This window comes from Coturnix japonica, chromosome 20, assembly GCF_001577835.2.
Source record: "Coturnix japonica isolate 7356 chromosome 20, Coturnix japonica 2.1, whole genome shotgun sequence".
NCBI classification, from domain to species: Eukaryota; Metazoa; Chordata; class Aves; order Galliformes; family Phasianidae; genus Coturnix; species Coturnix japonica.
In genome coordinates this window covers 1,262,671-1,287,571 of record NC_029535.1, presented here as the reverse complement: position 1 = coordinate 1,287,571, position 24,901 = coordinate 1,262,671, and the positions used below count along the sequence as shown (strand labels likewise).

The 24,901-nt window shown below is 51.8% G+C and overlaps 1 protein-coding gene across 1 annotated transcript; it reads left to right on the top strand.

Annotated features, from left to right (window-relative positions):
* Positions 1-1,522: 1,522 nt before the first annotated feature.
* MAP1LC3A (microtubule associated protein 1 light chain 3 alpha) lies at positions 1,523-14,983 on the top strand. Its single transcript, XM_015881345.2, has 4 exons — positions 1,523-1,650; positions 9,008-9,063; positions 13,232-13,338; positions 13,781-14,983. The coding sequence occupies exons 1-4, from the start codon at positions 1,611-1,613 to the stop codon at positions 13,941-13,943; spliced, it is 366 nt and encodes a 121-aa protein (XP_015736831.1). The 5' UTR covers positions 1,523-1,610; the 3' UTR covers positions 13,944-14,983.
* The last annotated feature ends 9,918 nt before the right edge of the window (positions 14,984-24,901 follow it).

The following is a 24,901-nucleotide window of genomic DNA, read 5'->3' as shown; positions in this document are numbered from 1 at the left end:
CTTTCTGTCTTTGAGAAATTGATCCCTTTCTGAAGGCAAAGGAAACACCTGCTGCGAAGTCAGAGCAAACAAACCCTGATGCATTAAGAGGCTGATGAGGGGGGTTTGAAGTATGGCTCAGGGCTGCAAGCAGCAGCACTTGTAGCCCAAGATCTCTTTGTCCAGCTGAGATAAGGCCGTGGCAGAGGAATGGAGGTGACAGCACTTAAGAGATCGCAAAAGATAGACTTGTGGAAACATCTGTTCATCTTCAGACACGTCTTTCAGCTGCTATGGGCAGCAGCTATTTGTCTGCCTGAGATGGCTGAGCAGCACTCCTTTCACACACAGGAGCTTTATTTACCTTGTCTTAAAGCTTTTGCTGTGCATTGCTATGTCTGTAGGGAATGAAAGCAAGGCCTACAGCAGGCCAAGCTGGCTGTGTGTTAGCAGAGTGCCCCGACCTGCACAGGCTGCATGCAGAGCTGTGGTGTGCGGGGGCTGCAGGGCACTGAGCTCTGACAGCACCAACACTGCAGGAGTCTGAGCGTCATCAGGTCTGTGTTGACAGTAATACACTACTTCAGCAGCACAACAGCATTCCTCGGGGAGGCTCCAAGCTGTCACAAACATGCAGGGTGCTCATTACCAGCAGTGCTCACCCTGCTGGAATGCTGGCATTGTAAAGCTGGCTGTTGATCGTGGGTTGCTATAGGGCTGCTTGCTGCTGCTGGGTTGGTCTGTCTACCTGTTCCTCGTCAAAAGTGGGTTAGTGCTTAACAACAGTAACAAATTCAGTGAGCCTGCAGTCTGCAATGTCAGTCCATCTGCCTTATCTCAGTCAGTACCGCAACTTCTTTCCCTTCTGCATTTTTGGATGGCCAGGACCCTTTTGATCATCAGAGCACTTTTAAAAGATGCAGTGGGAGCCTTTCTGTCCCTTTGAAGCAGGGATGTACTCAATGTCTGCCCACCATGGGGGGTTGTTTTGGAGCACAGCGCTCATTGCAGCGTGCCTTCACGGGGACATGCAGTGTGGCTCTCTGCAAAACACCGTCACCGTTTGCAGCTGGGTTTGATTCGTTCACGGCTCTAGAAATAGCCCGCTCTATTTGTAGCCGTGATTTGCTCTGCAAGGTATGCGGGCTGTGTGTGCAGCGGGGGGAGACGGGCTGCTCCGGGGCGTGCGGGGCAGTAAGAGGAGGGGACGGGGACTGAGTACATGGGCAGAGCGGGGGACGGGGGCGGCTTTAACTAGAACAGGGAAGATTCAGGTCGGATGAGCGGAGGGAATCCTACACCCGCAGGCGGTGCGGCCCCGGCCCTGGGCAGCCCGGGCTGGGGGAGCGGCTCAGGTGCGCACGGAGCAGCGCTCAGCGATGTGCTGCGGGAGGGGAAAGCGGCTCTTGGGGTGTGAGCGGGGCCCGAAAGGCCGCGATTGAAAACGGGATCGATGACTCGGCGCTCATCGCACCGGGCGGCACCGCCCCACGGACACGTCACGTGACACGTCACGGCCCTCCGCCCGCCCCGGTGACGTCACCGCCCGCTCCGCCGCAGCCGCCACACGGAGCCGCCGCCGGCACCTGCGACCCGGCCCGGCCGCCGCCGCCGCCGCCAACACCACCGCCATGCCCTCGGAACGGCCCTTCAAGCAGCGCCGCACCTTCGGTGAGCGGACGGCGGGGCGATGTGCGCGGGAGCTGCGTGCGCAGCGATCGGGGGGCGAGGATGGGGCCGCGCGGTGCCGCGGGGCGGGCGGTGCCCTCCGGCCGGGCTATACCGGGCTGTGCGGGGCTGTACGGGGCTGTGCGGGGCTGTACGGGGCTGTACGGAGCTGTACGGGGCTGTGCGGAGCTGTACGGAGCTGTACGGAGCTGTGCGGGGCTGTACGGAGCTGTACCGGGCTGTGCCGGGCTGTACGGGGCTGTACCGGGCTGTACCGGGCTGTACGGGGCTGTACCGGGCTGTACCGGGCTGTACGGGGCTGTACCGGGTTGTACCGGCGGCCCTCGGGCTCCTTGTCCTCCTCCCGCAGCCCGAACGCACCCGCGTAGCGCGGCGGTCCCCCCCCACCCCCCGTTTCTTATTGTGGCACCGCCCGGAGCCGCGACCCCTTCGCCCCGCTGTGGCGGCGGGCTGAGCCCCTTCGGCTGCGGGTGGGCGGCCGAACCTTCGCGCACCGCCCGGTGCCCCCGCCCGGCTGGGGGTCGCTGTGCCGAGGACCCCGCGCTCCGCACCCTGTGCTGCCGGGCCCGGCGGGTTCCGCGCTCGCGTGGAAACATCGTTGTGCTGAATGTGGGCGGTGGGCGATGTGACCGTACGGGGCGATGTGACCGTACGGGGCGATGTGACCGTACGGGTCGGTGTTACCGTACGGGGCAATGTTACCGTACGGGGCAGTGTTACCGTACGGGCAGTGTTACCGTACGGGGCAGTGTTACCGTACGGGTCAGTGTTACCGTACGGGTCAGTGTTACCGTACGGGGCAGTGTTACCGTACGGGGCAGTGTTACCGTACGGGGCAGTGTTACCGTACGGGGCAGTGTTACCGTACGGGCAGTGTTACCGTACGGGGCAGTGTTACCGCACGGGGCGATGTTACCGTACGGGTCAGTGTTACCGCACGGGGCGCCGCGTCGTGCCTTGCCCGGCAGAGCGGCAGCTGCTGCTCCCCCTGACCTTTGCCGGCCGAACCCCGCGGCCACACGGCGCTTGGCTGGAGTTTTCTATTAAAAGCAGCAGAATCCCGAGTGCCGCCCGTATCTCTGCCCGCTGCTCCGCCGTGGCAGCCGGCATCGCGGGCGGGAGGAGCCGGCTTTGCCTTTGCACGTTGCTCAGGCTGGAGGAAAACAAAAGTCGAGGCTCGGAGTGACCGAAGGAGAGCGGGACTGAAATAGCGCAGGAGGGAAAGGGGGGGAGACGGAGTCGGGTGCTGTGTGACCGCGGGTGTCTGCGCCGTCCTGTGCCCTTTGGCTCCCGGCTGATGTGCAGAGCTCAGCGGGACGAGGAGGAAGAGGAGGCGGCCCGGCGCCCGCTCGGCTGCTTTGGGTCGGGGCTGGGATCGCTCCGCTGGAGAAAGTAAACAGCGCTTGTTTTCGTCTTCAGCTCGTTGCACAACGGGAGCAGGAAGCGATTGTTGACAGTGCCGCTGGAGACGGACGATGGAAAATATTTCCAGTGACACTGCACCCTCAGAACGGCGCTGTTTGTAAGGCCGCAGAGCTGGAGAGAAGTGGAACGGCTCCAAAAGAACAGAACAGGCAGAGTCAGAGTGTGGCTGTTTACAAGAGCCGCCCAAGGCTCCGGTGTCACGGCACGTGGCTCGGTGAGGCCTTGGCCCGCTGCCCCGTGCTGACGCTCTGCTGTGCTTTGTGCCCATTTTCCCCCTTCTTGTAGTGTTGAGGTTTGTTTTTCTATGGGGTTTCTTCTGTTTGCCCATCTGCTTTGTCTCAGGTCTGTTCTGAATACATTTTATGGAGCTCAGTGTGATGCTGTTGAGGACTTAAGTCCAACGCTGGGGCATGCGGCGTCCCCCTGGTGTCTGATGCACATCAGAGGGGGCTCTGCTGGGGTTGTGCTCCCCGCTGTGGCTGTGGCTGTATCTTTGGGCTGGGGGTGAGATCTGATGGAGCCCCTCAGCTGCCACGTGCAAACCTGCCTGTGAATGCTGAGGGAGCTGCGTTCTGCTTAGTCAGATCCATGGTAGGAGTCCAGACCAATTCCCAGAGTGAAGCTGTGCTCTGTGTCAGAGGAGCAGGCTGTCCTGGCTGCAGCCATGTGTGCAACCTGCTGACCCTGCGCTGCTTCCTGTGAAAGGTGCATCTTTGGGCTGGATGCTCCCATCCCAGGTGCAGTTTTCTGTGCCTTCAGTTCTGGCAGTGCACTTCTCATGTGGAAAAGGCAGCAGTCGGTAAGAGCAGCACATAGAACTGAAGAGTGGCCTTCACCAGGTGGCAGCAGGGTGAGGAAGGGGATTGTCCCCCTGTGATCAGCTCCTGTGAGACCCCACCTTGGTTTTGCATCCAGCCCTGGGGCTGCTGGCACAGGAAGGACGTGGAGCTGCTGCAGGAGGTCCAGAGGAGGACACAAAGGTGCTCAGAGGGCTGGAGCATCTCTGCTATGGAGTCTGGCTGAGGGAGCTGGGAGTGTTCTGCCTGAAGGAGGGAAAGCTGCGGGGAGACCTCATTGCAGCCTTGCAATGTTTAAAGGGAGATTATAAACAGGAGGAAAATCAACTTTTTACACATGTAGATGGTGATAGAACGAGGGGAAACAGCTTTAAACTAGAGGGAAGATTCAGATTAGATGTCAAGGGGAAGATTTTCACTGAGAGGGCAGTGCAGCCCTGGCACTGCTGCTCAGAGCTGGGGGTTTTCTGTTCCTGGAGGTGCCTACAGCCATGGATGGGGCCCTGGGCAACCTTATCAAATGGTTGGCAGCCCTGCCCATGGCAAGGGGGCTGGAACGACATGATCTTTGAGGTCCCTTTCAACCCAAACCATTCAGTGACTCTGTAACTCACCAGGTGTGAGCTGGCCATGCTTGTACCAATGGAAAGACCACCAGTGGACAAACTGTCCCACATCATCCTGTGCTTGTCATAACTGTTATGCTTCATGGTCAGCTGGCCTGGAGCTGGGGCTGCTAGCTGGGTTGGCTTGTCTGCACGCTGTGCTATGAATGTTCATGCAGTGGTGCTGCAAGAGCTGAGAGCCCCATGGTGGGGTTTGCTGCTGCTCTTTGGTGCCTGGCTGTCTCTGTCTGCTTGTGTTACTTGCCAAGGGCACTGTGTGACGTGACTTAATGTGGGGCTGACTAACAGCACTTAGGAAAATGCTGTTGGAAAAGGTAAACAAATGCTGAGGACAAATGCCAGCGAGGTATACAGACCACAAATGCTGATCTTTATTTGTTTTTAAACAAAAGCTTCTGACCAGGAGGCAGCAGTAATACAAAATAGAGCAATACAGCCTGCATGTATTTTGTTGATTATTTAGTCTTGTTTTTGCTACAAAAAACATGAACCGTCCACTGAAGCAGCAGGGCAGAGGTGCTGCTGAAGGTATGACCAGCAGCCCTGGCATTCACACAGCAGTGTCCCGTGTATCAGCTGTTCGTGTCGCCTGCTGTGTGTGCTGTCCTTGTGGAGCTGTCTGATGCCTCTTGTCTTCAGAAAGTGGGTTGGGAACAGGCTGCAAGGAGAAAGGAAGGAGCTCCTGCCTGGCTCTCGTTCCTGCACAGCTCCCTGCTCTCACGTGCTCCAGTGACCAGCCCCGCCATCTCTTTGTCCGTGCATGTGTGTGTTCTGCATTCAGACGTAGTTCTGTCCAAAATGCCAGTTGCTTGCTTGAGCAATTTGAAGTGTCCTCAGCAATTCTGAGAAATAGGAGCGTGTTCCTGCTGCCCCAGGGATTTGTAATTGTACATTTGTGAAGATGGAAGAGAAGGTCAAACAGGAGGCAGGGGAAGCCCTGGCCGAGGACAGCCTGCTCCTCACACAAGAACTGCTTGTTCTTTTTCCAGGACTAGTGAAACTGTGGTTAAACAGTGAGCGAAAAGCAGCCCTTTATCTGGAACACTTAACGTGAACACGGTGTACACAGTCCAAACAGCACGTGGAAAATGTTTTTCTGAATGTTGAGGGGAAAGCTCTCAACATCTGCTTTCTCCTTCTCAGTTGCTTCTGCCTTTCACACAGCCCCTGTTCCCTGCAAGCAGAGCTGCTGGCTCCCTTATGCCTTTTTGTAGCGGGGCTGCCCTGAAACTCAGTGAGAAACAACAGCCTTTGTTTGATTACCTTCAACTGATGTGAAAACATCTGGTTGGATTTAACAAGTTGGTGATGTCTTTCCCCGTCTGATTGTACCACATCCATCCTTTCTGGAGCATCTGGGCTGATACTTCCTGGGTACAGGATCATAGAATCATTAAGGTTGGTAAAGACCATCCAGTCCAACTGCTGGCCCATCCCACCATGCCCACTGACCACATCCCTCAGTGCCACATCTCCATGGTTCTTTAACACCTCCAGGGATGGTGACTCTGCCACCACCCTGAGCAGCCTGTGCTGCTGCATCTTCACTCTTCCAGAAAAGAAAGTTTTCCTAACATCCAACCTGAACCTCTGCTGGTGCAGCTTAAGGCTGTTCCCTCAGATCCTGTCACTGATCAGCTGGGAGCACAGGCTGAGGCTCTGTCTCCTGTCAGGGGGTATAGAGGGTGGTGAGATCTCCCCTTGAGCCTCCTCCTCTCCAGACTTAACAGTCCCATTCCCTCAGCATTCAATCCCCTTGTCCAGGTCATCAATAAAAGCATTAAACAGGGCTGGTCCCAATACCAACCCCTGGGGAATGCCACTGTTGACTGGAACTCCATTCCACCTCACCACCGCTCTCTGGACCTGGCCATCTGCCCAGTGAAGAGTACGACTGCCCCAGCTGTGGGCTGCCAGCTTCAGGTGCATCCCTTTCCTCTGGGCTGTAGGTGAAGAGAGGTGGCTGAGGGGCTGAAGCCCAAGCACTATTCAGTTCATCATTCTCCATCCTCCTGCCCAGACCTAGCTCCACTTGTCTGGCTGCAGCCATGTCTCATTGCTTGGCATCCCCTACGGTGATGTGATTTTGTTTTCTGAGTCTCCATGTTTTGCTGGGCACATTGTGATGCTCACTAGTGTTGTGGATGACCTGAAGGTGCCAGCAGAAGTAGCACTGTCTGAGCAGTGGGGGTCTGATATACACCCTGCATGACCTGGAGTCGGGGGACACTGTGCTGTGTGACCAGTGATCAGTGTCTTGACTTGAGCGTACACTTCCAGTTGCTGTGACACCGCTGTCTCAGATGTGCTCCCAGGGCAGCGCTGGCCTCCAGGCTTTGTCCTGCTTTCTGGACATGGGAGGCTGCTGCTGCTCCTGCATTGCCCCAGCCAGGAATAAGCTGTGCAGCACTGTGCAGGGATGGGCAGGGCAGCTGCTGTGTGAGCCCTGCACGTAAACACGGGTGGATTTCCTGGTAGGTAGAGTCCTCAGGGCGGTGCATTACGTAAATGTTTATTGACCTTCATCTGAAATGAGCTGTGCAATGTGCCCACCCCTTCAGCCATCACCAGCTCATCCCAGATGCATCCTGATTTCACACCATTCAGTGTGGATTCATTCATGCTGGAGATCTCTCAAACAGGATCACAATAACAGCGCTCTGTCCCAGGGCTGACCGCAGACATCAGCCCTATGTGGGCTGCAGGGCATGCAGCAAGAACCCCATGGCTGCAGGGGGCAAGGACACCTGCACGTGCCCTGTTCATGTGCACTGAGCTGTGTGGGTCACTGCCAGAGGTGGGGCTGGGGCTGAGTCCATGCTTTGCTCTGCCCTCCACGTGCAGCTCTGGCTTGGGTCAGGAGCTGTTCACCTTGACAATGTGTCCAGGCGGTGTGTTCTTACTGCAGGTGTCTGTGGTCACAGCCAGCAAGGCTGAGCCTGGTGTCTGGCCACTGCCTTGGGGCAGCACCAGTGCCTGAACCCCCAAATGCCACCCCTTACACAACCACACTCTTGCAGGATTTGCCCTGTGTTCTCCTTGTGTTCCCCCACCCGTGTCTGTGGTCAGTGGAGCTGTTGTGCTGTCCTCTCGCCTGTGTCTGTGCAGTGTCTGCAGGGCAGAGCAGTGTCCCATGGGCACTGCTGGTAGAGGTCAGTGCTTGGAAAGCCATAACATCTTTCACTGTTCTCCTTAGCTGGCATAATGACCTCGTCTCATATTGCTGTGGGAGATGCTGTTCACCCAGACCTTTGGGAGAACAACTTGGGAAGGACCTGCCTCAAGCAAACTGTGGAGATTCCTGTGTTTCGTATGGTTTGCAGCATTGCTGATGGTACTCGACAGCTGAAACTGCAGTCAGAGGAGAGAGAGGCAGTTCTCCTGTCATGTGCACAGCTACAAAAATAACTCCTGCCTTTCAGTGGGCCACAGCAGGGACTATTTTGGGAGTAGCCAATAAAAGGTGCTGGTTTTGCCTTACTGCTGTGCTGAGTTCTCCCATCGTGGTGTGGGGGCAGCCTGGGGCCCACACCAGGAGCTGGGATGGGGCTTTCCCCGTGGGTGTGGGCAGCTCATTCATCATTACTCAGCCCCTGCATACAACAGTTCCATCCTCTCCTGCTTCAGTCCCTGCCAGAGTCAGAAGTGCTGCTTAATTTACTTTATTTTACATAATTAGATCACATACAGGTTAAATGAAAGATGGTGTTACAGCCATTCCTGTGTGGCATGGTGGGTGCCTTCCTGAGGACCCACACCCACCTCCCAGGCAGGATGGGGACTGTGGGTGAGCACCACCTGCTTCGTGCAGGAGAGAAACTCAGAGGGATGTGCACAGAGGAATGAGCACTGTCACAGGGTGTGGACTCTGGAGGAAAATGAGTTAGAATGTCTCAGAATGGTTGCAGAAAACATCACTCTCCTTGCTTAGTTTTTATCCCTGGCTCCACAATGGGTCTCTCAGGCCAAGAGATGCATTCTCTCAGGCTAAGAGCTTTTGCAGCTGCAGGTCGATGATAGTGCAGGATTTCTTCTTGGCAAGGCACATCTCTTTAGGACAAAGGCACGCTGCCAGGTGGTGCAGACAGAGGAAATGGGCAGAACCCAGCCCTGGTTGGGGGCTCCCCTGGGGGAGCAGCTGGGAGGCAAGGGGAACCCGATCAGAGCTGAGACCCTAAAGCTGCTGCTGCCCAGCTCTGCTGGGTGTGAGCACTGCTCATGTGGATTTAGGAATATGGCTTTATAATCCTTATATCTAATGTGAGTCACTCCATTTCCATGTGTTTTACTGGGCAGGGTGGCACTTAGCTGCTCTGGGGGCTGGTGGGAAACTCCAAAGGGCTGCTCACTGCAGCTGAGATGTGGCTGACAGCGCCTGCTGCAAGGTGTGTAGGAATGGTCCGGGGAAGCATTTGGATTCCTTCTGCCATGTCCACTCACAGGGCTCAGTCTGCTACTTCTAACTTCCTTGCTTTGCTTTTTTCCTTACAGCGGATCGTTGTAAAGAAGTACAGCAGATCCGAGAGCAGCATCCAAACAAAATCCCGGTAAGTGCCAATTCTTGCTCTTTTCATAATTATATCTGTTAAAATCACCCCACCTGTGTGAGAGGGCTGCCTGTGCATGGCAGTGTGTGCCCCGCAGCACTGGGCTGATGGGGCAGATGGCCCCGGTGGAGATGGCTGCAGTCACACCTTCCTGCTGGCAGCAGTGTCCACAGGCTGCGCTTCAGGGCTGCCTCCTCACTGGGAGCTCCAAGCACAGCCTGCAGCAGGTACTTTAGAAATCATCTGCCCACTAGAGGACAGACCAAGCTTATGCCTGTCCAGCCTGTCAACTTCAGCAGTCTCTTTCTGGAGCCCATTGAGGCTGAGCCCTTTGAGGGTTTAAAGCCAGCTCTTGTGAGCCTTGAAGAATCTAGAGTCACAGGGGATCGATGCTGTTTCACCCAACCTGTGCTGGGTAGCATTGGGAGCTGACATTACTCAAAACCCTAAAGCTAAAGCTAAGTGAGACCTGGTGGCTCATGGGCAGTACTGCTGCACAGGGTGCACTAGCAAAGGCTTGGGGTCTGTTTGGTTCATGTGAAGAAATATCTGTAAGGTTATGTGGTAAAAAAACATCTTCATACCCACAGAGGAGCACAGAGAGACGTCAGGCAGGGACCCAAAGTAATATCTCACCTCAGGAAGGTGGTGGATGGAAACCTAAACTGCATCCTCAGAGAAAGGGATGAGCTGCTCTGGGCTCCTGCCAGGGCTGTTCCAGGGACCATCGTTGTCCAGGGCAGGCAGGCGGCAAAATGAGCCCCTCTGAGACTGAGTGTTACTGTATGTGGTCCTACTGAAGGACCTCCACCCTTCTGGGCAGGACAGAGGAGGCTGTTGGTGATGTCCCTGTCCGTGTGAGCACTGATCTGTGTCACTGGTCATGCAGATAGGCATGTCCTTCATGATATGTGTTCTAAACACACATCTGTGTGTGTGCCTCCTGAGTCTCACTGGTGGTTGGACCTGGAGATGTGGAGCTGCAGCTGCCTTGCCTCTGTCAGGCTGTCATGTCTGTTCCCACTCTCTAACAAGACCCTTCCCCCTCTTCAGCCTTGGCCCCACAAGGCTTGTGTCTGCAAGTGCTGCCCATGGGCCTGGTCTCCCCAGGCTCTGCCCTTGGCCCTCCCACCTGTGCCCAGCTCACAGAGGGTTCCCCCCACACTGGTGAGTGTCACTGCTGAAAAACCCCCCATCTGAGGCGGCAGCTTGGAAGAGGACCCAGAAGGGAGGTGCTTTGTATCCACGCCCAAGGCCTCAGGGATGTAATATTAGCATTTGATCATACATTTCCCTCCTTAGCTAGATAAGAACTTCATGTCCACTGGCCACCTGTTCCCTTAACCGGGTTACCCAAATAGCAGCTCGTGTTCTGGAAATAGAAACTCCTGGAGCTGTTCTACATGACAGACCCTGTGTCTGCTCAAGGCACAAGGCAGCTGTTGCTTTAGCAGCTGGGCCATCCTCCTCAGCCCATTCTTGGGTTAATTGAGAGGCAGTTGTTTGTGGGATGGAGCTGGATGGTAATTAGAGATGCCTCCCTCTGTTCCTCTTAGAGGTCAGTGAGAAGTGAGCCTCAGTGCGGCTGCACAGGGCCCTCCCTACAGCAGAACACTGTGTGAGCAGCTGTTGTGTCACTGTCACCCTTGGTGCAAACTGTGGTTAAAACCTGAAGCTCTGGGTGTTGCCTCTGTGTTTCCCAGTGGGCAGAGCTGCATCCCTGCAGGTGGCAGTTGTGAGCACCCAGTCCCTCCAGGCTCTTCATCTCCCTGTAGCCAAAGTGTTCATCTGTGAAAGTAAGACTCAAATAAGTAGAGCAGGATGGGGCAGATTGAGTTTGCCCTCCCTCCTGCAGAGGGGAAGGGAAGTTGGCAGGATGGTAAGTGGCATCATGGTGCAGAAAGTTGTTCATTCAGCAAGGCCCCATATGGCAAAAGGGGCTGAAGGAGCAGTGCCTGTTTTTTTCATGTTCTGCTCTGGTGAGAAAGAGGGGATGTGGCTGGTGTGAGAATACATTAGGGGGCTCGGATGCGATGGGATGGTTGTCCTGTTTCTTGGGCTCCTGGGTTCCCTTGTGTGAGTTTCAGAGGGTGCTGAGGTACAGAGTTCCTCCAAAGTGCTTTACACCTCTCCCTTGTCTGGGAACTGCCTGAGATGAAGCTTGGCCCATGCTGGTGGGCTGTGAGATAAGCGCACAGTGTGGGGCACTTGGCAGATGTTCCAGCTCGCTGGTGGTACTGCAGCATCCCAGCACCTGTGTCTCGTTTGGCTTTGATGAAGACAGAGCCTGGGAGTTACGCTCAGCTCTTCTCCTTACATCTCCCCTGTTCCCCATAGCTGTCTCCATCCTCTGGGTGCTTCCCCATACTCACTCTCCACATTGCTCAGCTCTAACTTAGTTTACAGTTAAAGACAGTCTGGTGTGTGTGTGCAGGCTCTGTGTGGCTCAGCCCAGCTATTGTACTGCGTGGTGCTGGGCAGCCTCTCAGTGAGCTCTGTGCTCACACAGCGTCCTGTTATGTCAGCAAAGGGAGGAGCTCCTACACCTGTAGGTGGTGCAGAGGCCATTGGCCCCACCGCTCCCCATCAGCTCAGCACAGGGCATGCAGCACTGCGTGCTTCAGGTGCAGGGCTGCTGTTCATGGTGATGAAGGCCCACCAGTGGCTACCTGGCTGGCTGGGATCTGCTCCCCTCACTGCTCAAAGTGCTGGCCAGGGCTGCCTTCTTTACCAGGGCAGTCTTTGCTGCAGAGAGAACAGGAAGGGCCGTGGGATGGGCACGAGGCTTTCTGCAGTGGGCAGAGATCTGTGTGTTCCTCCAGCACCCTTCTGACAGGTGTCTGCAGAGGCCCTGGGGGTGCTTACTGCTTTTGTTTACACCCAGGCAGCAGGAGATGTGTTCTGCTGGTGGCAGAGGCTGGTGAGCATCATCAGGTGGTTGAGAGAGGTGAATGGAGTGGTGCTTCCTGAGTGTGCATCTTCCTTCTGGCCCTGCAGAGCCATCTCCTGGGCCCTGTGCTCTCTGCTCCTCCACTGCCACAGGCAGCTGTGCTTTCATGGCTGTTTCTTTTGTGAAGGAGCTGGGAAAACAGCTTATGGGAATTGCCATAAGTGGAAAATAATGCTCAGTCTCAGCTTGGAGAGCGCAGCGAATGGATTAGTGTACAGGTGTCATTCTATGGAGAAAATGGCTGGGTACTGGAGAGATGTGGGAGTCAAAACGTCCCTCTGAGGGGAATGCATTGAGCTTTTTAAGATCATTAATTACTATAAATGCTTAGTAATTTCTTAGTAAACAAACAGCACACTTCCAGGTTGGCTCAGAAATAGCAGTTGTAGCTGTCGGGGAAGACGTTCATTAATGACAATAGATGAGGAAGGTGGATAGAAATCCTTGTTTTGTCTTTTCAGAAGGTAGGAGTGGTGAGAACTTTATTGATGGTGGGGAGGGCAGGCCGGGCTGTTCCCTCGTGGTGCTGTGCTGAAGTGGCCATGGGTTCCTGATGAGCTGTGGAGCTGGTGTCTGGCTGTTAATGTGTGGAACGAGACTGGCAAAACCCAGCTCTCCTTCCTCAAGGAATGCCTTGGGTGGTTTGCAGCTGTTTAAGAACTATGGGAATATCTACAGCTTTTCCTAAACAGGCAGAGTGATGCTGAAGTGCAGCTTCATGGCGTAAAAGGGAAGGAAAACATCTCCTGCTGTGCAGAGGCTGGTCAGGAATGGTCAGGCTGGGCCAGCTCCTTCCTCTCTCCCTCTGGCCCCTTCCACCACATAAGAAGTTAAGTCCTTAGCTCAGATTTTGTAAGTCTGAACGTGGTAATGAAATACACTGTGTAGCTGTTACAGATCTCCCACATGTTAAGGGAGGCATCAGAGCACGAGGGCCAGCCTTACTGTTCACATTCAGCTGGAGCAACTGATGCTTTAGACACTTATCTTGGATGCTGTCCATGGTCTGGTTCAGGTGGGCAGGTGGCTCTGCTGAAGGGGGGCTGCAGCCAACACTCTGGTCACTGCTTGTTGCTCTTCTTGCTGTTCTGCCAGAGAGAAGCAAGGTGGGGCCTCACCTCAGCTCTTCCATCAGTGTCAGTTTGGTCTGTATATGGCCTTGAGGCCAGGGGTTGGGGCACTGTAAATTGTGGATAACCCTCTTTGCTCTCTTCCCAGGTCATTATTGAACGGTACAAGGGGGAGAAGCAGCTCCCAGTTTTGGATAAGACCAAGTTCCTGGTGCCAGATCACGTCAACATGAGTGAATTGGTCAAAATAATCCGGTGAGTTGGGTGACCCTGACTGATGTGCTGTGAACACACAGCGGTGGGGTGAGGATGAGGCAGAGGCAGCTGCTGAGGGAGGGGATGGAGGACAAGGAAACCACAGCAAGTTTTGCCAATTGTTTGTGTGAGGATCACATGGCACTTGGTGAAGGGCCGTTCGCTCTCTCTCAGGATACTCCTGAGGGGGACTCCAGTCTCCTTCCTGTTTCCTTCAGCTCATGTGAAGGAGGAAGGCCCTCTGCTTTTGCAGCAGTGCTTGGGGAAAGGGATTTTGCTGAGTCCTCCCAGCTCAGAAGGCCAGGAGCCCCCAGCAGCTCAGTGTGGCTCACCAGCAGCACATCCTGATGCCAGCCTGGCCCTTTGTGAGCAGTGTCGTGGGGGGAGGCAGGACTTGCTCTCGCAGTGGGCTGACCCAGACCTCCTGCCCTTGTTCCCACAGGCGCCGCTTGCAGCTGAATCCCACCCAGGCTTTCTTCCTGCTGGTGAACCAGCACAGCATGGTGAGCGTCTCCACGCCCATCTCCGAGGTGTACGAGCAGGAGAAGGACGAGGATGGGTTCCTCTACATGGTCTACGCTTCCCAGGAGACCTTTGGCTACTGAGGCCTGCCGAGAGGTGGCACGTGGAGACAGATTAACTGTGGCACATGTGCTCCCAGCCCTGGGAGACAACAACCGGAGGCTCTCGAGAGGGGGACTGTGCTGACCCCCCGTCTCTCCCTCCTTCTTCTTCCCATCACCCTCTCACCAAAGAGGCTCATGGCGTGTGTTGGACTCGCACAACCCTTCACTTCTGTGTAGATTAGCCCCGCTCCATCCACGCACGTGTGTGTGTGTATATACATACAGGCACCCCGGCACACATATTGGGCCTCGGCTTCCCATCCCATCCCCTTGGCGTAACCTCCCGCTGCTCTCGCTGTGCTGTGTGTGTGTGTGTGTGTTCCAAGCCTGCTGCCAAAACAGTTCGGCTGCTGCTGGAGAGAGGACAGGACACTGTCACCTTCACTTTCAGCACAAGGAGAGCTGCCTCCTCCTTCCAGGCACTAATAAAGGGCAGAAAGTCTGCAAAAACAACAAATGTAATCATTGCTCCTGAGTTTTAATTGATTTTAATTACACCCATATCAGATTCTTGGTGCTACTGAGTAGATGTAGGCGTCTCCATGTGACTGTGGATAACGTGTATCCTTTAGATTTGTTTTATTGGTTTGTTTGTGTTTTTTTGTTTGGTTTCATTTTTGAGGGACAGGTTGGAATGGGAGAGGGGAGATCTGTTCCGTGTGCTGTAGGGCGGTCAGTCGAGCTTTGTTGCACTTTAAGGCACAGTAGATGTCAGAGTGGAATTTCCTTTTAATTTATACAGGGTTGCCATATTTAGTGCTGCTCCTCCGATGACAGTTGTACCAGATCGTCTTTCTTTTGTTAAATAAAAACCATTTCCCTCTCTCTGTCCCCCCATTGCATGCAGTCTTTCAGTCTCAGTGTGGCAAAGAGTTTGCTCAAGGAATGTATGAATTTGTATTTGCTATGTTCCCGTTCCAGTTTTTCATGTATTATACCAGAAAAATGTATATGATAAAATCCCACCCAGTTTAATCTATACAAAGGTATATATATATAATAAATATACATTCAAGTTGTGTCTTGTAGGTATGTTTTGTTTCCATCTCATTTGTCTGTGTCATGTCCCTCAGATGGTGATGTGTATGTGATGCACGTTGCTGTGTTTGCTGGCACATTGCTCAGCTGCTTCCTCCAAGGTACAGCAGGGGACTAAACCAAAGGTGGGAACATGGATTATGGGCTGGAGCACTGGGCAGCAGCGCGATTATCCCTAACCTGCCTGTGACACTGTTGGGTGAGTTGTGACCGAGTTGCCTCATTGGAGAAAAAAAGCTTTGGAGTTAGAGGGATTTGTACAGACTCGCTGCCATTAATGAAGCCCTGAGCAGTGCTGGAAACCTCCCTGAGCGTTCGGTCAAAACTGTTCTCCAGGCAAAGGCAGGGACTGGAAATGTCATTGTTTCGCTTCATTGTTTCCCTCCCTTTGCGCTTCCTAGCAGAGAACACTTTGCCCGAGTTACTGACAGCTCCATTCATGCTCTGTGCCTGCAGGGCACCTTCTGTCCGGAGAAGGACCTGGTGTAAGGGACAATGCATATCAAAAGAACCTCCTGTCTACCCTTAGACACAAACAGACGCTGCTTGCTCTTAGTCTCACTCTCAGGTCTACCAGGGTTTCGCAGTGATAAGGTCTATCAAAGAGTCTGAGCTTCCTTCTGGCACTCAGTGCAGCTGGGTCCTTGTTTCTTACAAAACTGATATACATTCACAGCTTTCCTTTTTCAGCTTTCCATCCTCCCTTACAACTTTCCACCCTTTTTTTTTTTGTTGTTGTTTATTAGCAAACAACTCCCACACTATAAAATAACAGCACCAATTATGTTAATAACATAATCATCATCACTCAATCAAAGCCTTGACCGATAACAGACTGAACATAAGAGTTACATGTAAGGCCATAATTTTTTGAGTCAATACATACACACTCATACAGGGATTTATTATAGACAATTCCATAAGTGGGAAATGGAAATTTATAAGCTAATGTATTATTACTTATTGACAACTATGGGATGGCAAACCACCCAAAGGAGAGAGAAGGAAGATGACAGCAGTGGATGTGCCAGGCAGTGCCAGCAGGGCGTCCCCTGCTTCCAAGTGCACTTTGCCTTTCTCTCCCATCACAGATTCTCTCCTGTTTTTATTCTTGTTGGGGTCTGCAGGGCTTTTTCCACTCGTACTCCACATCTGCATGGCCAGTGTGTGATGCAGAGCCCAGGTGAACACCTGCTCACAAACAGAACAAACCACCAGATCAGATCTCTTCTGACTACCCACAAAGGGTTATTTACAGCTGTAGTCACTCCCATTGCTTTACCCTTAGCTCCCTTTTTTATTTAATTGCTAAGCTTTTCCTTGTTGACCACCAGCTTCAACTACCGTTACCAAAATAATCTATGGGTAGTAATTCTTGACGCAGTACAGAGTGAGATGCACCTGTAACTGTCAGAAAACAAATATCTTTGCACTGCTGTGTGCACGTTGCATTCAGTCCAATGGGGGCAAATCTCATCCTGGTACCTTTCAGGTCCTGCTCTAGTGCAGCTGCTGCTGTTCTTCCCAATTCCTTTCTTTCATTACAATCCCTTTCTATACACTTTCCAAGCTCCCTGAATTCATTTGTCCAGGTCCCTCCCAGTGTGTATATTATTGTGAGAAAATAAAGACATTCTTGCTCCGACTAGCAGAAGACCTTTACAGGTGCAAACAGTTCAGCAGACACGGAGGGAGAAAACCGAAAGATTGTAACTATTTGTGCCAGACAGACCCTCTTGACATGATCACGAGACATCCAGCTTGTACACCTGGCAGGGCAGAGAGCAGACGCTATAAAAACCAGTGGCAAGCCCCACCAAACTGGAGGTGGCTTGAAGTGAGTAGCAGCTGGAGATGGGTTGAAGTGAGTAGCAAGAAACCATGGGTTTGTGTATGACCAAGGAGCAAGTGGTGAACACAGAAACCTCTGAATGACATTTGGCACGAGCCGTGGGCAAAAAAGGGCAGGAAGCTCCCCAGGACTGTTGAGGGAGCTACCCACGTGGCCTTCCAAAATCTGCAGGTCTCCAATGGTGTGGGAGCTGCTCCACTCTCCACTCCCCAACACTGGGGCAGCTGCTTCCCACCCAGACAGGGCCAAGCTGACTCCTTGCTCCCAGCTGCCTCCCCAGCACTCGGGCATCATGAACCAGTGGGAGAAGGGCAAGAGTGGGAATAGTCTCCAGTTTGGCTAACTCAGAATGCTGAAAGTTCAGCATAACCTTCCAGGAGACCTGAAGAGCACAGGATGTGCAATGAAGTTGCCTGATGAGTTGCTCCAATCTCATTTCAGCAGGGAAGGCTTGAAGCACCCTGGGAGATCCATACTGAGGCTGCCACAATGAGGCCACGCTTCCCTGGAGATCTTGAGTTCAGAGCTATGTCTAAACAACACAGAGAAGCCCAGAGTCTTCAGGAGGCAGCTGAGTCTCTGGCGCAGGAAGTGATAAAGAGGGTAAGGGCATTGGATCAGCCTGTCAGCACCCTAAGGAGGGCTTCCATGAGGATCAGACAAAGATTGCTTGGAAGAGCAAAAAGGGCAGAGCCTTTGGAGATGGCCCTTTCTAGCCCTGAGCAGGAAATGGTGCTGCTATCAAGGAAGGTTGTAATGAACGTGCTGCAGAAAGGTGGGAAGTGCCTGGAACCCAGCACAGCCAGTGCACCTGAGCCACGGCAAAGAGCCAGGCAGTGAGAGCTCCCAATGCCAGATGAAAGTTCCAAGTGGGAAAACCTGGAGAAGGGAAACTGAGGAAAGCACTCCCAAAGCATCCTGGAAGGCTTCCCTTCACAAAGACACTCAAGAAACCATGGGAAGTGTTTGCAGCATCTTGCAATCCTTCATAGCTTCTCATTCTGAGCAAGAATTTGGCTGCAGCCACAGCCATCTGTCATGGACTGACATCTAGGGGTCACTCCATGACACCATCCCAACTGCCTCTCATGGCATGGCAGGAAGGAACAACAAGGCCTGTTGGAACAGCAACAAGCCAGAGAAAAGCCTCCAGTGATCCAACCAGTGCCAGTCATAGAATCCTACAATCATAAAAGGTGGTAATGACCGCGAAGATCAATTGTTCCAACCAACAACCCATCCCCACCATGCCCACTGACCATGTCCCTCAGTGCCATGTCTCTGTGATTCATGAACGCCTCCAGGGATGCTGACCCCACCACCACCCTGGGCAGCTGTGCCACAGAGGAGGACTGGTGTCCCTGAAGGCAATGTGCCCAGAGCTGTGTGTGGGCAACACAGAGGAGCCCGAAGTGCTGGACCGGTGGCTGAGTCTGGTGTGGGGAGTGTTGGAGAGGGTGAGGGCACCAGTCAGCCTGTGGTGTGATTAAGGAGGGCTTCCCTGAGGATCAGGGAAGTACAGGCAAGTAGTGCCTGAGTACAGGCAGTGCCTGACCAGGCTGAAACTGGAGCGTGAGAATATAAAGAGGCGAGAAGAGGTAGGCAAAGCCCAGTGCTGGCAGGCACGTGTCAGTGGCATTGCACCGAAGGCACGGGCTTTACTTGATGGATCTGAGGGCGATGGGGAAAGCAGAAGAGGTGTGGGCTGGGCTGGTGGGCCGGGCATTGATGCATAGAAAGGACAACCCAGAGCACTGAGGGGATCCCTTCTCTTCTGCCCTCGCTGAGTGGCTGAAGCAGAGTGCTGGCCCTCATCTGCATAAATCATCACCATGCAGGCTGGGAAGCACTTTCTGAGACAAGACCGAGCCTAAACCTGCTCACCCTTTGAAGGAAAAGCTTTGTCAAGCAATTACTGTGTTGCAGAAATTTCTCCACAGACCAAGGACAGACATGGACAGATCTTGTCTGGGTTCAGCCACTTCTGTGGATGTGGTTGTGGAAGAGAAAGGCAGCGCTCTGCAGCCTCACAAACCAGGTGGCCGCCTGTGGGAATACAAGAAAAGCTGTTCAGAGCAGCAGCTGTGGAGCAAGATAAACAGCATGAGAACAGGACACTTCTGCGAGGGAGAAGAAGAGGTTCACAGCTATTGGATGGCCGTGCATGGACAGTTTGAAAAGTGTTTGTAGATTGCTTTGTTGACATGTAAGTGTGTTTGGAAAGTTGTAAGGGATGGGAAAGTTAGAAAATAACAACTTGTGAAGGTACTGATAAGGATGTGAGAATTGAATAAACGATTTGGATCGGTTCAGCATCTGAGTCCGTGCCGAGTCGCTTGCAAATGGCGCCCCAAGTGGGCAAATCACCCGCGGCACGGCCCGGTTCCGGCGAGCGTCGCCCGACTGAACTTCGGAAGACTGTTTGGGCGCACACGCACCGTCTGAGCAGGACAGAAGGTGGCATCGGGACCTAGGAGCTCACTATTACGAGGGAGCAACGTAGTACATCTCTGAAGTATTGCGTTTCAGTGTTTCTTGTATAGGGATGAGACTGTTGTCTACTCAGCATTAGCTATCTCTTATAATGGCTTATAGCAAGAAATGCTCTGAATTTCTAAAGCTGAGTTTCTTTCGATACAGGATTGTGGGCAAAGATCGGCTTAAATCTACGAGCTCTCGTCGCTAAGACAGAACGGCTGCTAAGACTGTTGCCGTTTGTGAGCGGATTAATGGAGGATTAAGCAAATCACCACGGGAAAGACATTATTCGACCATTCCTGCCGCCTCCGTCCTAACCGCCTGCTTGAAATTATCTCGTGGGGAGCGGCCGCGTCCAGGATCCGACTGGCGGCTTGACCCTCCCGATTCGGGGAGACGAGCGCGGCGCCCTTCGCGTCCGCGTTGCGTCTGCGAATTCGCCGCGTTGCCGCCTTTACGGTCGCCCGCGCTTCGCTCCGCCGCGACTTTCCCGCCGACGCCCGCCTCCGCGCCCACAGTCGTGCGCTGCTGCGTTGTGCCCGGGCGTTACGTGGTTATAGGACACGAGGATCGAGAACCAGGGATGTTGTGACCCCGGTCAGTATATCCGGATGGAATCGGGCGCCATTCTCCAAGCTAATTTAAGAGCAGGAACGACAAATTCCTACAGGTACTGGTGATGTTTAGAAGCAGTTGCAGATAAGAAGCCATATCTCACAGTGTGCTGGACAGTTGCAAGACATTTCCTGTGTTGTATCAGCCGATCACGCCCAGCGTTGGGTGGGTCTGCCTATGATCAGTGAAAGAGTGGAGGAAGTCAGTACATAGGAGTTCAGAGTCGCCTTTACATACGAATGAGTGTGGTGTCTGCAAGTGTAGTTTATTGTTATGACCCTCATGAATGGAAAATTTTACGAATGTCCATCTCTCCCACAATACACCTGTTTCGATGACTGAAGTAGCCGGGATTAGGCTGCTGTCTCAGCCTTGAATAATTTTGGACAACCTAAATCATATTTGCTAGATGAACTCTGGGGGAGGGGGCCGGCACACCGTCAGAACAGGCACAGCTGGAAGGATGCCTGGGAGCAAGTGTATGTGATTTGTGGGGTGGGTGTGTGGGTGTCTGGGTGTTCCATATATGATCTTTGTTGTGTGCTTGATTGTGCATTGCTGTGTGTAAGAGCTTCGGTGCCTTGTTTATAAATTTGCTGTGACTTTGTTGCAGATTCATTAGGGAGCAAGTTCTAGTATGAGAGCCAATAATTGTTGGTTAGTGTTAGTTATTGTGAGGGCAGACCATCAATTTATTGAGTGGTGGCACTGATTATATGGCTATGTAGTTGTGTGGCAGTGTAGATGTGTGTTGCAGGACAGTAAAGACTGTTGTGAGTGTAGTGGCTAGTGGTTATTACGGGTATATAAGCAGGGTATGTGTCGAGTTGGGCTGCTCGTGTGTGTGTATATGAGAGGCCGCATGGTCGAGGTATGGTTGATAAAGTAATGGCTGTGTGAGCTGTTGACGGAGTTCGGTCTGTGTGTGCTGTCTGTTATCGTGTTTGGGATGTTGTTTAAGGGGTGGGCTGTTGTATGGGGTACTGATGGTATTGGGCGTGGTTCGTGCTGTTGTGCGTGCTATAGGTCTTGTTGTGTGTGGTGATGCTCTCTATGTTGCGTGCGATTTGTGTCGTCGTGGAGTCTGGGGTAGGGGAAGGGGTAGGTGCTTGTGAGGGATCCTTTGGTGTTGCGCTTAAGTGTGTGTACATTGTGGTTTTAGTGTATCGGGTTTCTTGAGTGGGCTGAGGATGGTGGGCTGCTTGTTGTCGGATTGGTGTTATACTCATGGGCAGAGCGGTAGCTCATGTTGTGTGGTGCTTGTCTGCGGAATTGGTGTTGTGGTGGTTCCTGGTCTTCGTGTTGGTGGGGTAGTGTTATGTGTAGAGACTGCATTAGTATGCTGGTGAGTGATATGGTAGTTCAGGGGTAATTGGGTACTGACCGCCTGTGGGGCCGTGGCGTGAGCGACTCTTGTTTATGGGTTGGGTTGTTTGTGTGGGGGTTTGTGTTGTGTAGTGTGGTGTGTTGTGGGGTGTGTTGTGTTGGGTTTGGAGGTTGGTTTTGTGTGTGTTGTCGGTTTGTTGATGTATCTTGGGGGTTTTTGGGTGTATGTGGTGGGCATTTATGTGGTTACGATTTTCGTTGTTGCTGGGGTGCTTAGAGGTTGGGGTGGGGTGTTTTGTTGGATTTTGTGTGGTTGTGTGTGTTTGAGTGCTGCCTGGAGTTATAGAGTGTGTGTGTGGTGATGCGTGCGTATATTTAGCTCCGTGTGTGGTGTGAATTATATGATAGTGTGTGTGGGTGGGTCTATTCGCATTTTTACGGTCCGTTGCGTTTTGGGATTTTTCGCTAAGATGTGCCAAAGATGGTTTTGGTCTTAGCACATTAGGTTTGTTGCTGTCTGTTTTCATGGTCTACGGGGGGTTTTTAATGAGTGTTTGGATTAGATGTTTGTGGTTACTCGGTTTTTTGGTATGTGTGTTGGGTTGCGGAGCTTAGGATGATTTCTTGTGCTTTGGTGCGTGGTATTGTCTCTGGGTGCTTTTTGAGCGACACCTACTTGGCTATTATAGAGAGGGCGTAACGAGTTATTAGTCGGTTTAGTCGTTAAGTTTGAATGATTTGGGATGTCTGTTGTATTGTGGTGATAGTGGGGGATGTGATATTGTGGTATGTCTGATTTGTGTTACATCATTGATGGTTCCGTGTGTTTTGTTCTTCTGCTGAGTGCTCGAGTATGGATGATCCTAATGGTGTCGTGTTGGGTGGGGGTTTGGGGGCTGACGTGTGATTGAGTCGTCATAAATAGTGAGGTGCTTGCGATCATGTTATTTGTTGTTGTATTTTATTGAGTTGTGTGTGTGAGGTGTGTTGATTTGTTGTGTGGCTTCGCTTTTATGTTGAGTGCTCGCCTTGTTGTAGAGTTTTTTGTTGTAGATTCCGTGTACTTTGTCGTGTCTGCTGGGTTTCAGGTGTTTGGTGGGTCGATATGTGTTGTTGTGTGTGTTCTCGGTGTCATGATGTTGGTGAGAGAACGCGGAGTTGTGTGGGTGCTGTGGTACATTTTGTAGTCTTTGTGATAGTGTTTTGTGGTGATTTGCTAAGGTAGTTGTGTTCGTTGGGATAAGGTGTGTGCCTTGTTGAGAATGAGAAAGTTGGTGATTGCACTTAATGAGGTGGTGTGGTGGGATCAGTTAGGCTGCTGGGTATGATAGTTGCCTACTACCAGCTTGTGAATTCTCCGGTTTTTGTTATTCCTAATAAGAGTGGAAATGGAGAAGCTTTTACAGGACTTGCGTGCTGTGGTGTAATTTGAGCCTATGGTGGAGCGTTGCATTAGCTGGCTTCCTTACCCTCAATGTTACCTTTGGATGCTCTATAGCAGTCCATTGATTTAAAGAATCTGTTTGTTTACATTCGTTGTTTATCCGGAAGATGCACAAATTTGCTTTTCTCAGTGCCTCCATCAACTACATAAGCCTGCTGAGCGGTATCATTGGACAGTGTTACATACAAGGAATGCTTAATAGTCCAACAATAGTGTCATTTGACTGTAGAATGCCATTACAACCTAGTAGAAAGGCTAGACTCATGTCTTTTCTATCATTATGCATGGATGATATTCTTATAGGAACAAGGAAGGGGTCTAAGGAACGCTTTCTGCTCGTTCTGGGAGGCAGTGCAAGATTATTGGCTTACACACACGCAGATAGAAAACGTGCAACTTATGTTTCATGGAATATTAGGGATGGAAGTTTGGCATTTCACACTTCCAGCACGAATCTCAAATAGTATCCGCTCAACGTATGGACGTTAAATCCGATCTGTCAGAATATTTAGGACATCAATTTGTTGCGGCACTTTTTGGGAATTACTACTCAGAGAGCTGCGTCTTATTCAAATACTGAAGGCCCGATTAATTCTAAAGACAATTTAACCGCAGAACAGAAAAGCTTAGACTCTGTAATAAATCAGTGCAATAATCGTGTACGCCTCGTGTTTGTTTATACTCAGTACATTCATAATAGATGTCCATACTGTCTAATCCCATATTGAGCTGTTTATGTCATGGGAATGATGCTCAGAAAGGATCTTCATTATTTCTCGAATGGGTATTTTTTACTCTCTAGCAGTTTTAATAAACATCTATTACTTCTTACAAGTGGAATAGTTTGCTATGCTATGAGAGCGAGTGGCGACACGTTTACAATTCTACAGCCTTGCCTGATTGCATATACGTACCTCTATTAAGAAAGATTTATGATTGATGCTTGCGAGCACTTCTTGTGTTTTTCAGATCTGCATATGGGAGACTACAGGACAATTGTCACTCATCTCAAAACCTCGATTACTACATAATTGCTGATATCCATTGCTACATTACTTACCTTTCACATGTTCCATATTACTATGCTGGTTACTGTATTTACGATGGTTCTGGCGATAGACACACCAAGCAGTGGTTCCTGGGTGCGACTGTACACAATGGGCGTCAGATGTACATGTTGTTGATGGATCACCTCAAGTTGTTAGACTTGCTTGCAGTAGTGAGGCTTCCAAATTTTTTCAGATCAAAAGCTTAATATAATAACTGACTCTTTGTATGTTACAGGTATCATTCAGCGGATTGAAGGATCCTTTCTTAAGGAAGTTAATAATCCGGTTTTGTTTGTACAGCTCAAACGAGTCTTGCATTATGTTTCTCACCGTACTCTTCCTTATTTTATTATGCACATTCGATCGCATACTACATTGCCTGGTCCTTTAACTGAGGGCAACCGTAAGGCTGATCAAGCCACAGTCGCTTTTGCTACTCCTCAATTATTTGAGCAAGCACGACTCTCCCATCAATTTTTCCATCAGAACAGGAGAGCCTTACAAAAACAATTCCAACTGACAGTGGATCAAGCCTGTAACATTATTCTAACATGCCCAGACTGCCAGGCAATTGTCCCTTTGCCTCAAACTGGGACAAATCCGCGTGGAACAGCCCCTCTTCAACTCTGGTAGACAGATGTCACTCATGTTCCTGAATTTGGCCGTCTAAAATACGTACACGTAACGATAGATACTCATTCTTCTTACATATTTGCCACAGCACATACAGGTGAACGCAGTCGCGACACCCGTAAACACTGGTTATCTGCTTATGCTGCTATGGGAATCCCTCATACGATAAAAACAGATAATGGGCCCGCTTATACTTCTAAGGCCACTCAAACTTTCCTTCAAGAATGGGGAGTTAGACATATTACAGGCATCCCTCATTCTCCCACTGGACAAGCTATCATTGAGTGTGCTGATCAAACACTGAAATGTACTCGTAATAATGAAAAAGGGGGAGTATGGAAGACACACCACAAGAAAGATTATGTAAGGCTTTGTTTGTGTTAACTATTTTGAATCGTGATCATACAAATACAACTCGTGTGGATCGTCATTTTGGGGGCTCCCCAGTGCTCAAGGAACGGCCAATGGTTAACATTCGAAATATGGCCACAGGGCACTGGGA

Coding starts and splice junctions, on each gene's coding strand:
- MAP1LC3A (XM_015881345.2), top strand. CDS start 1,611: ATGCCCTCGGAACGGCCCTTCAAGCAGCGCCGCACCTTCG. Junction 1,651..9,007: donor CAAGCAGCGCCGCACCTTCG/GTGAGCGGACGG, acceptor TTTTCCTTACAG/CGGATCGTTGTAAAGAAGTA. Junction 9,064..13,231: donor AGCATCCAAACAAAATCCCG/GTAAGTGCCAAT, acceptor CTCTCTTCCCAG/GTCATTATTGAACGGTACAA.